This window comes from Etheostoma cragini, chromosome 2 (genome assembly GCF_013103735.1).
Source record: "Etheostoma cragini isolate CJK2018 chromosome 2, CSU_Ecrag_1.0, whole genome shotgun sequence".
In the NCBI taxonomy this organism is placed as follows: Eukaryota; Metazoa; Chordata; class Actinopteri; order Perciformes; family Percidae; genus Etheostoma; species Etheostoma cragini.
In genome coordinates, this window is record NC_048408.1 from 2,939,322 (window position 1) to 2,950,600 (window position 11,279).

General features: G+C 39.8%; 1 protein-coding gene across 1 annotated transcript; it reads right to left on the reverse strand.

The window, feature by feature from the left end:
• Window positions 1-260: 260 nt before the first annotated feature.
• On the reverse strand, window positions 261-10,432 carry asb5b (ankyrin repeat and SOCS box containing 5b). The gene is made up of 7 exons (XM_034861112.1): window positions 10,182-10,432; window positions 4,022-4,101; window positions 2,708-2,815; window positions 2,440-2,593; window positions 1,552-1,686; window positions 533-724; window positions 261-442 (listed from the first exon to the last, which is right to left on the reverse strand). Exons 1-7 carry the CDS (start codon window positions 10,300-10,302, stop codon window positions 315-317), a joined length of 918 nt encoding a protein of 305 aa, XP_034717003.1. The 5' UTR covers window positions 10,303-10,432; the 3' UTR covers window positions 261-314.
• Window positions 10,433-11,279: the final 847 nt, after the last annotated feature.

An 11,279-nucleotide genomic window follows, 5' to 3' on the forward strand; every position in this document is an offset into this window, starting at 1 on the left:
TCTGTAAAGTCATGCCATGCATCATTCATTAACACCTGAAGGTAAACACTTGCCAATGGAAAGTCCAATATTTACAATATAACACATTTGTGCGCAAATTGAATAAACATTTTAAATAAACACAGACTTAGCCAATTATGGCAACACAAAGGCATTACACTATGTACCAGAGTAAAGCGTGCAGTAGAGTAAACGCAGTGTATTTGTATGTAATGACATTGTAGTAGCCAAACTCAACCACACAGTGTAAAACATTGCAATGTGTAACAGTTGCTTTCCCTTGTCATGCTGCATGTGTGTGTGTGCCCATCCTCCTATGTGTGCTCCAGATAGTGAGTGAGCAGTGAAGGGAGAGGAAGGAGGGGGAGCAGCTTCAGTCTGGATTGACCAATCAGGTTCCTGATCTGGATACGACACAACTGGCAGAGATTCCTCGGAGAAACTAAAGAGAGAAAGAATGATATCCTCTTACTGCTGGGATACTGCTCAGCTTGAATTTAAAGTAGTTACTTTCTTGCATCAGTATTACTACCTTCAAATGTCAGTAGCAGCTGTTGTGTTTTTCCACCAGCAGGTGCTAGCTCCACAGGCCGCTGATTGTTGCTGTCTCTGATGTTGACATTAGCTCCATAGTCCAGTAACAGTGACACCTGATCGGCACTGTCCTGTCTGACAGAGACGTGCAAAGGACTGTCACCTCCTCTGCCTACATTAACATTGGCTCCTAGAGTAGACACAGACAATAGGAGAGGAGAGAAGAAAATATATTAAATATTAAAATGTAGTCATAGTTTAGATAGCATAGAAGACAAGAAGAATTTCTCCTGTATGCAGTGAAACAAAGTACTGTAGAATTGGACCCTTTATTAGAGTTCAGAGGAATAATGAAACATCACAGAGCCTAGAATAGTAGATCCCAACCTGTGGGTCAGGTCCCAAGACAATCCTGTGGGCTCACAGGTTAATTACAGGTATAAGAAAGAAAAAGGAAATGTTTCTGTGCTTTTTGCATTTTTCTTATTCACACTGCATACCTTCATTTCTTCAGGCCTGTGACAAAGGGTAACAAAGAAAAATTGCTTAATTTCAATGGGGTCACAATCCAAAACTGTCAATCAAAAAACACTGGCTGAGAGCATTGCATCTATGCAGCTAATGTGGAAAAACAAAAGACAGAGAAGAATCCTAAAAGGATGTTTGGTGGTCAGAAAAATTTCCAGATTATTACTAATCCGCCAGAAAATATAAGTGAAGTATTTTTTTCGACCAAACATTTAGACCGGAGTTGCATTAAGCAATGTTTTATATTTGGCCACTAAACCCAAATATCTCTTTAATGTGATAGGGTTGTTAGTCCTGCAGACTGAGAATCACCACACACATTGCAGCATTAACTTGACAAAGCTTTAAGCACATTAAAGCTGCTTATTTTCTGTACCAACAAGACCAAAACAATCAAAGAAAACTGGGGGCACCTGCTCCCAGTACAGGAGGTAACAGAGGTGCGCCACAAGTTGAAATGCCAGAAAGTGGCCTATAAATGAGACACACCGCTGTGAAGCAGAATCTTTGAGCAGGCTGTGTGTTGGTGTAGGCAGCTCATGTAGAGAGGAGAACCCAAGTGGGACCCTTCATAGTCTGGATCTGCCCCATGAGACAGCAGGGATTCTACACACTGGCTGTTACCTGCACACACACACACACACACACACACACACACACAAACACACGGCGGTTAAGTGTGACTCCTACACACCCAACTGAACAATCTGTTCAGACCAGTTAAAGTGGTCAGGTTGAGTCAGTCCTTTACATTGCTCTCTATAGCAGGTTTTCACCAGGACGTGACCGTTTTACTGTAGTTTTAACATTACAATCTGTCCTATACTGACCTAATGTTGTAGCTGCCTTTAGCTGATCTTAGAGCGGTAAAGATTAATCCATTAGTTGTCAACTATTAAATTAATGACCAACTTTTGATAAACAATGATCAGTTTAAATCTTTTTTTATGAAAAAAAGGTCTGAATTTGCTGATTTCCACCTCTTAATTCTGACTATTTTCTAGTTTTTTTCACTGCTCTGTGACAGCAAACAGAATATAGCTTTCCATCTTGGGCTTTAGAAAAAACACTGATTGACATTTTTCACAATTTTCTGACATTTTATAGACCAAACAACTGATTGATCGAGAAAATAATCAACAGATTATAAATTTTAACAAACAAAATAATTGGTAGTTGCAGCCTTAGCTGATCTGTTTCATTTTGAAAATGCCACCATGTACAAGTGAGACTGAAATCTGGTGATAAGGTGTTTGAGATGTTGTGCATGATAGATGGACACACAGCAGAATATTCCAACAATATCTACACATGACCTCTGGATGCTGAGCTGTTGAATCATATACTGCACACAAAGTTCATGTTTTGCGTATTTACCTCTTTTGCAGGCTTCGTGGAGAGCCGAGGGGAAGTGTGTGTGTGGTGTGTGGGTGTGTGCTCCATTCTGCAGCAGCAGTTCTATACAACCGTCACTCCCAGAAGCACAACAGTTGTACAGAGGAGTGACACCATCGATTGTAGCAGCATTCACCTAGACACGGACATACTTTAGATCTGAGCAATTCAAAACAGTCACAATATCTACTAACACACACTATCTCTCACACTCTCTAATGGAGGTGGTGATAAGATAAAGAATACTTACATTAGCTCCAGCATGTATTAACGCTCTGACACAGGCTACATGTCCTGACAGGCAGGCTTCATGGAGAGGGGTTACATGATCGATGGTGAGAATGTTGGCGTGATATCCCTAAAGAACCAAAGGACACGGCATTATGAGTTTAGTTGTTTAGGAAGCAATCTGTTTGAATCAGTCTTTTTATTTGACTTTTTGAGTTTTTCTATTTGATTTAATCCTTAGTAAATGATAGTGACTGGAGTAGTGGCGCATTGTCCAGATTTCTGTCTTGAGTTCATTTTTTATCTGCAAATAAATATTGGTTCTTGATGTACACTATTGACAGCAAGCAAACCCATTGCAACATGCTTTTACATAGATTATTTAGATACTCAGTTTTTTTAAAACTCTTATTTTGGATCATATGAACTAACTTTATATTACACAGTTAATAGCTAACTGTATATTACACAGCAGTGACACAAACAGTAGTTGTACTTTTTTATCATTAGTGTATCAGTCCTTACATTAAAACCGATTTTACCCACAAAAAAGGTTACACAAACACAAATAGCATCTTAGATATAGTGTGTAAAATGTACTCTCTAACATTGGAGTAGAATAACCTGTAAAGAGACTGCCGTTGCACCAAATGCTTGCTCTTGGGGGAATTGTTGGGTCTCATTTTTGTGTTGTCTAGACCTACGTTATCTGTAAAGTATCCTGCCATAACTTCTGTTATGATTTGACCGTATAAATAAAATTTAAATATATTGAATGTTGTAAAAGTTTCATGTAGGCTACTGTCTTTGAGAGAGAGTCCACATGTAAAGGGGGGCACGGGGGAGACAACAGGAGATTAGTCTGTAAAGGCTTTTTGTCTTTGTTAGTCACATTTGACAGCTCTGCTGTATTTGTACACCTCACTGTTTTGCCTGATGCGCTTTGCCAAGAAGTTTTTGAAGCAACCATGTCTGCACTAATGTGTCTTGGCTGCCTAGAAGCTGTTTCATGCTTCTTGTTGTCAGCTTGGTTTTGGATGTTGTGCTTTTATCACCATACACGTTGTAATCTTGTTGATATATGTGTGTTGATGTAGCTTTAAGTTAGCTACCTAGCTAATGTTAATGTCTTTATAGAAACAAAACCTAAATGCAGCCAGGGCTTTTTAATGAAGCGTTGGGATGAAGTGCTCCCAACAGCCAGCCAGGGCTTTTCTGCCAGAGAAAAACGCTATATGGACTAAAGCCCTAAATCTCCAGTTTCCAAACTGAACTAAATATACAACTACACAAAGTGCAAAACTGCCAAGTGTGTGTGTGTGTGTAAGGATATTGCCTGGGCCAGCAGAGTGCGCAGAGCAAGCAGTCGACCCTGAGAAGCTGCTTCATGGAGAGGGGAGCGATCTGCCCAGGACCCTGGTCACACAGACAAGGAAACAAACAAAGAGTTTTGTATACCACTAACTGACGCACTCAGATAGATATGTAATACTCGCATTATGCCACTGAACTTCAGTTGTGTTATATTCTTTTTTTATGTGTAATGTGAAAAAGGATTTGGTGACTCCCGTTTGTAGTATTTAACAGGTCATTGTAATAGACAACAAAGTATAAAGCAAAGGGATATTACACTTGTTTTCCCCCACAAACTTATCTTTTCCAACTATAGCTGAGGCTTTAAATAGCAGTTATGGATTGTCAGAACACTAGTCTCGCTATGTCAGCGTTGGAGCATGGTCCGGCTATACCGCTAAAACATTCTGGGAAAGGGGGAAAATATATCTGGCTTATTTGGATTTCTTCAGACCAATCACAATTTTCTTGGGTGGCAAAATATGCTTTATATATCTTTACAGTTCAAAGTTTTTTAAAATCTAAGATAGATAGACTCAGGACCCTTAATGTATTTAACAGTGAACACTTACAAAGAGGAGTGATACATATATAGTTGAAAAGTCCCAGTGATGTTATACTCTCTATTAGCACTAATGGAATGCCTCTTACCCAATCAAATGACTTGCTCAGAGCTAAGAGAGGAAAATATCAGCTCAAAAAAGAATCTCTATCTGTATTCAGCAGGACTTTAGCATTGCTCCCACTGGTTATATTTAGTGCTAGTGAGCTTTCGTTCAACAGTTGCGGCATCAATAACTGCACCTCAGTATACACCACATAAACACACACATATCTTATCTACAGCATACCCATATCTCCGTCTCCCCATGGCACATCCAGCCACTGGTACATATATGACATTTTATGAATGAAATGGAAGTGGAAGCACCTCCACACCGTTAGCTTGTTCTTGTGTAGGGTCTGCCAGACTGGAAGATCATCTTACCGGCCACACTGACAACTCACTGCAAATACTAATAATAACTACCAGCTAGCTTATTAGCTAACTGAATAAGTAGCTTGAAAACTGACTTGCTGCAGACAGAGCCATGTTCTGTGAATCTGCTATTAGCCTAATAGCTACAAAGATGTTTAAAAGCCTCGGTATTATCATCTAATCTGCTAAAATAAGAGAGTCGACAGTTATAGCAGCTATTTAGATGGTCTTTGAGGTGATTTCTGTCCCCGACCTCTGTACATGCCAGTTGCTATTTGGGACAGATCATGAGAAAATCAACACAGATGAGCTCCCTATTTCCCTCACATTTAATCTACCTGTCTGAATGGCATCCTCTGTCACTGCAACACTGTCCATCATTTGTCCATTGTTTCCCCTTCATACCTTTGTCTCCTTTCATGTTCCTCAATTTTCTTTGTTTTTGCTTCACAAAACCAGACATCTCATTAGCTTAAATTTTATAAGAAATTAAGACATACAAGTAAGGCTCTGCAATTAATCAAATTTTGATGGTGATTTTATATGGAGTTAGATTTGCGTCTTTATTACATGCGAGAAAATAAATGATCTGGGAGGGAAAAAAATGTTTGAGAAAAAGTGATCCACTGATAGCAAAAAAGCATTTAATGACAGAAAAAAACATTTGATGTTTCATACCAATAGCAACAAATATTTTTCTTTAAATATAATATATTTAAATATAATTTTTTAAAGATTTGGTGGCTATTACCTACTACTACCTGCTATTTGCCAGCTACCCATCGAGTTGTGTGTGTCATCATCTTACCCAAAATTGGAGTGTTCATGCTCAACTAAGGACCGGTGAATCGACAATGGTGTAATGCTTCAGTTCAACTCCCAAGACAAGACGATGCTCACTCGACTGGCCTATAGGACATTATTTTCCCAGCGAGAGCAAAATCCCAAGGGGGTAAGCCTCTCCTCCCCAAGCATAGCTCCCATGGCGCCATTTTAATCATTACATCTGAAGCGTTTCAAGAATCTATTTGTGCATTGTTTTTTTCTAAAGAAAACGACAATGTATAAAAGGCTCCATTACCTTGTAGCTCACTTTATGGTTGCAGATGTTTTTGTAAAAATAGGCTAATGATTGTGTTATAACCACGCAACTTGCTGTTGCGTAGTCAACAATACACCGTATTGCCTGAAAAAGCACGCAGACAGTTTTGACTTACATCAGCTGTTTACTGAAAATATATGTTTTTCTCGCCTAAATTTTTACCCTTAGAAAAGTGCTGCTGTTTCCACATGCTTTGGCCCTCTGGGATGACCCTGAGTTCATTGGGAAGTTAACACTCTCAACTTGTTGTTTCTAGTGGAAGTGTGACACTAGGCCTTACTGACACAGGGCTACAGAGGTTAGAACACAGAATTTCTATTTCCGTCCAAGTAAATCATCTGAAAAATTAATAAAAAGCACTACTGTAAGCATATTATAGGGGCTATATACTAAAATAGTACCCTAGCCTCATGTCTCAACTTAAAAATCCAGAAAAAAAAATTACTTATAAAATGGATTTTGTATGAATGTATTTCTACAGATGTGTCTGTGCGTTTGTCTTATTTCTTATTTCTAAAAAAGCCAAAAAAGTGCTAAATACAAAACTTCTGAAATACAAAAACACATCCACATCACTCACAGATATGTCTGAAAGAAGTACATACATAGATTTATAGAAATAAGTAATCATAATTTCATGAAATGGTGAATGCAGAAGTCTATATTTTTGCCTTCAGACAGCTGTAAGAGACCACAGGAATAGTTTTTGTTGGCCATGTTTGGTATCAATCAACTCGTCTTCTTATTGGCTACACAGGGATGCCAGTGTTATGACCTTATCTTCTAATTTGTGGGCTCCACTGTCAATCTTTACCACGTGGGCCCAATGGGGAGTGTGAGATTTCATTTGCTTAGCTTGGGGGTATCTTGAGATACACTGATCCTATTGGCTGGGATATACAACGTTCATTGCAAACTGCACAAGCCAGAGAATGTAACGCTGTCTTTGGTTTTGCTGTAGCGTGCTCACGGAAAAAGATACACACGATAGAAACCAAGAAATGATGCACTCTCTAGATTTCTCTCTGTCAAAACTTGGGCTGAAACTACAAGATTGTGAGGGGACCAGATAATTATGGATTACAAGGCTTGGATATTCTAATACCTTAGGGTGTTTTCGATGTAGGAAACTAAGGTTTTGGGCGATCTTTCACCGCTGTGATTAAAGACACGAGGAGACAGGTAGGAAACACACACTCGATTAGACTCAAATCTTTCTGTGTTTCTTTACTTCAGAACATGATTATCACCGTTGTGAGTCACCTTATTGCTTAGTGTGTGGGCTCGATGGAATCAGGAGACTTTAAGCTTTCAAATGATGTATGGCATGAGCGTGTTTATGACGGTTTAATGCTTACAATTTAGGAAAGAAGTCAGCACTTCCGAAAAACGGCGAGTTTACGTCCCGTGCACGGGAACCGTCCGCCCAAGAACTTAATTACTAACGTTAACTAGCATGTTAGTTAGCAGTAATTAGCCTGTGCCTATGTTATCTCCTAACATATACCTACTCTCTCCTTCTCTGCTGATTGGGAGTGATTGAGATTTCTCTTGGCACAGCTACCAGAAGACTTACAACTTTTATACACGTTTCCCACGTTACAACTAAGACGTCAAGCTCAGTTGGAGGCTGCGCAGTGACGCTCATCACCAGAAAAGTGCTTCTAATATCCTTCACTAGTCTCCGTCCAGAGCAATGGGATTTGTTGGTCCACTTCGTTAACTGTCTATGCAAAATCCTGACACAAGAGCAAGAAATTACATTGAGAGCAAAGGTTTTGAGAGTGAGAAGAAAAACATTTTGAGAGAAACACATTTCTTTTGAGAGAAAAAGTTTTCACATAGCAAAAAATATACTTGAGGGTTTAAAAAAGTATTTTGAGATAGATATTTTTTCTCAGAAATAATAATAATAATAATAATAAAAAATTTCAAATTTATATTTTTTGATGTTCTATGAGAAAATATGCTGTTTGCTTTCAGTGTAAAACACATTTTCTTTCAAACATTTTTTTCTTTTCTCAGATCTTTTATTTTATTGCATGTAATAAAGACACAAATCTGACTCCATAATTTTGGCTCCTAACGATCACCAAAACAGTGTAATTGAGAAAACCCCCCTCAGCCAACATTAAAAAAAATTTTTTAATGGGAATTCAAAAGGTTCAACGATAAAAGTATTTAGGGAAACTTTACAGTTCATGTGTTTTCATTCGTTTCATTTTGTTTTGTAAGTTAAATTCAACATCTTCCTAAAGGTCAGACAGGTTATGCAGGACTGGAGTTGTTAGGGTTAGTGAAGTAACTGAAATAAATCCAGGGCATGCTGATCTTGATTTGTAGTAAAGACCTCAGGACAGACCAACCACTGGGTCAATGTAATGCCATGACAACACCACCAGAGCACACAGAAGATTAACATCTGAAAGAGCCCTGTCTGAGTGAAGTGGATGAAGTGATGAGGAGGGCAAGATCTAGTTCAGCACCAGGTCCTACATGGTCTATAAGACCATCCCAAAGCTACTCCATCGGCTTTGGAGGGCCCTGAAGGTGATCTGGAAGAGAGGGAAGATTGTCCAGTAATGGAGATACACTGGGAGAACACCGACATTTCGGATCATCTCTTTGCTCAGCATGGAGACCAGGCTATTCTCTAGCGTTGTGCCGGAGAGACTGTCCAATTTCCTACTGAGCAACAACCCCGTCAACACGTTGGACAGAAGAGAGAAGCATACTGTGTGTCCCTGGGTGCTTTGAACACACTTGTATACCAGCTCATCAGGGAGGCAAGAGGGGGCTGGGGACCTGGCTGTACTGTGGTTTGATCTTACCAATGTCTATGTCATTGTCTATATCTTGTATGTCTCCTCTGGCCTGATAACATCCGACCGGCACCAGCTGGAAGTGGGGAGAATCACCGGGTGTATCATTAATGCTGTTTAAGTCATTATTCATGGACGATTCCCTTTGACAACAACAGCAGTGCCGAAAGCCAGGTGGATCCTGGAGGGTTTAAAGGTGCCCTGCCACACAAAACCGTTTTGACTTGCATTATTTTTTACAATATGTTTGGCCATATGTGTTTGTGTTATGTTGTGAGTGTGAAGATGAAATGCTACCTCCTCTGTCAGCTCTAGCTACTGAAAAGAAATAAGTGGAGAATTCAGGCCAATTACAAAAGCTGGTCAGTCTGACGTCATGTTGCCTGAGATCATTACTATTCATGAGCTTGCCCAGTTGGGCTGGGTAAAGTATGCCGATAGCCAGGCTCTAATTGGCCAGCTGTTAGCCAGTCAAAGTCAAGCAGGTTAGCTCGTTGAATCTTAATGAGAATTGGCACAAATCAAGCTGAGTCTTCCTGCAGGCTTTTTATACCATGCTAAAATGGCTTGAAACAAGGCAACCAAGGCTTTGTTTATGAAGGTCTTCAACCTGCCTGAAGAACACAGACACAGGCTAGAGTCTGAAGATACAACCAGGTCATCACTTCCATTGGAGATTGCCACTGGAGGACACACAAAGCAGACGGCCAAGAACTAGTGGCGACGCAGGTTGATTAGGGATTGCCTCACGTTAACGAACTTGAACATAGGCAAAACTACAGCCAAAAAGCCAATTACCGCATATGTTCTACACCTGCATGAGCAAAAGTTCACTGTATAGATAATAATCCAAAAGCTGCTTTCAATCTACACTTATGTGCTGTGTTTTGTTTGCTTTTCCTTCAATGTTGTAGGTTACACTGCTGAACGTTAGCTGCAGAAAGCAGCTGAACATTTCTATCTTAAAGATAAAACTGATTATTAAGGGCTCACTTATTTATTTCCTGGCCCCATCAGTTATTTTTAAATTCAACTGAGAAATGGTCAAAAACACAGAGAACACTGTATATGCAGACAGGATATATTATAAGTGGTTTATAAAAGCTTTTTTGGTATTTAAACCTGAAAGCCAAAAATGGAATCCGGCTGTCAAGAGTTGTAAATATCGGGATGCAAATCTCTACAGTTAACCAGCAGCAAACAACTTATGCGTTTAACCACAGCATAGCAGTTTACCGACCTTGACTAGTCAGAATGCCCCAGCAGGCTTTTTTCCTGTCCAGGACGTGCTCGGGTAGCGGTCCGGGCTCAGCGCCTCTTTTCCGGGACATCTCTGGAGCTCCGGACGGAACCTCTGGCATGGCTGGACCTCACGCGCTTACCCCTTCAAAGCACAGACTGCAGCAGCCTGGCAGAGAACAGGCGAGCAAAGGCAGGGCCGGGAACGTAGGGGAGAAATCTGATTGGCTGAACGGCTTTGTTGTGTTGTGTTCAACGCACATGACCATCTCACATGCGCGCCCACGTGTGGACGAGAATAACTATTTTTGTACTTAAAGTGGACACTGACAGCCGTGTGTGTGTGTGTGTGTGTGTGTGTGTGTGTGTGTGTGTGTGTGTGTGAGTGAGTGAGTGAGAGAGAGAGACAGAGAGAGAGGTTACAGAGTGCTTACCAGCACCAGGATTTAATGGAATGCCATTTTATATATGTGTTACATGTTCTGCATTATTGCATTTTGTATGTTTCATTTAGACTATGCAGTACTAATGTTAACCAAAGGATTCAGCTCCTAATGTGCAAATTGAGTAAAAAAATGTGTACATAATTTCTAATAAAGATTTTGTTAAATTAATCAGTACATGAATTGGATCAAAAAAGGTGCCGGTACTCTAAATCAGCAGTTGCATGACATGATAATTGCATCTTAGATGCATTTTTGTGCTTGTTTGGTGAATGATTATATATATCTTACTTATTTACAGATGTACATACTGTAGTTATACCTTTATGTAGCCATATTCTACTGCTCTTCACAATATTCCTCCTCTACATACTTATTCTTACTACTCTTGTTACCACACTGCACATAGCTGTGTAACCTGTACATATCTGTCTGTATGGTTATCACATCACATATGTAATCACATACAGTGAGGAAAATTAGTATTTGAACACCCTGGTATTTTGCAAGTTCTGCCACTTAGAAATCATGGGGGGGGGTCTGAAATTGTCATCGTAGGTGCATGTCCACTGTGATAGACATAATCTAAAATAAATTATCCGGTGGGTGTGGACATTTTGAAGGCAGACTAACAGGTCTTTGAGGGTTATAATTCT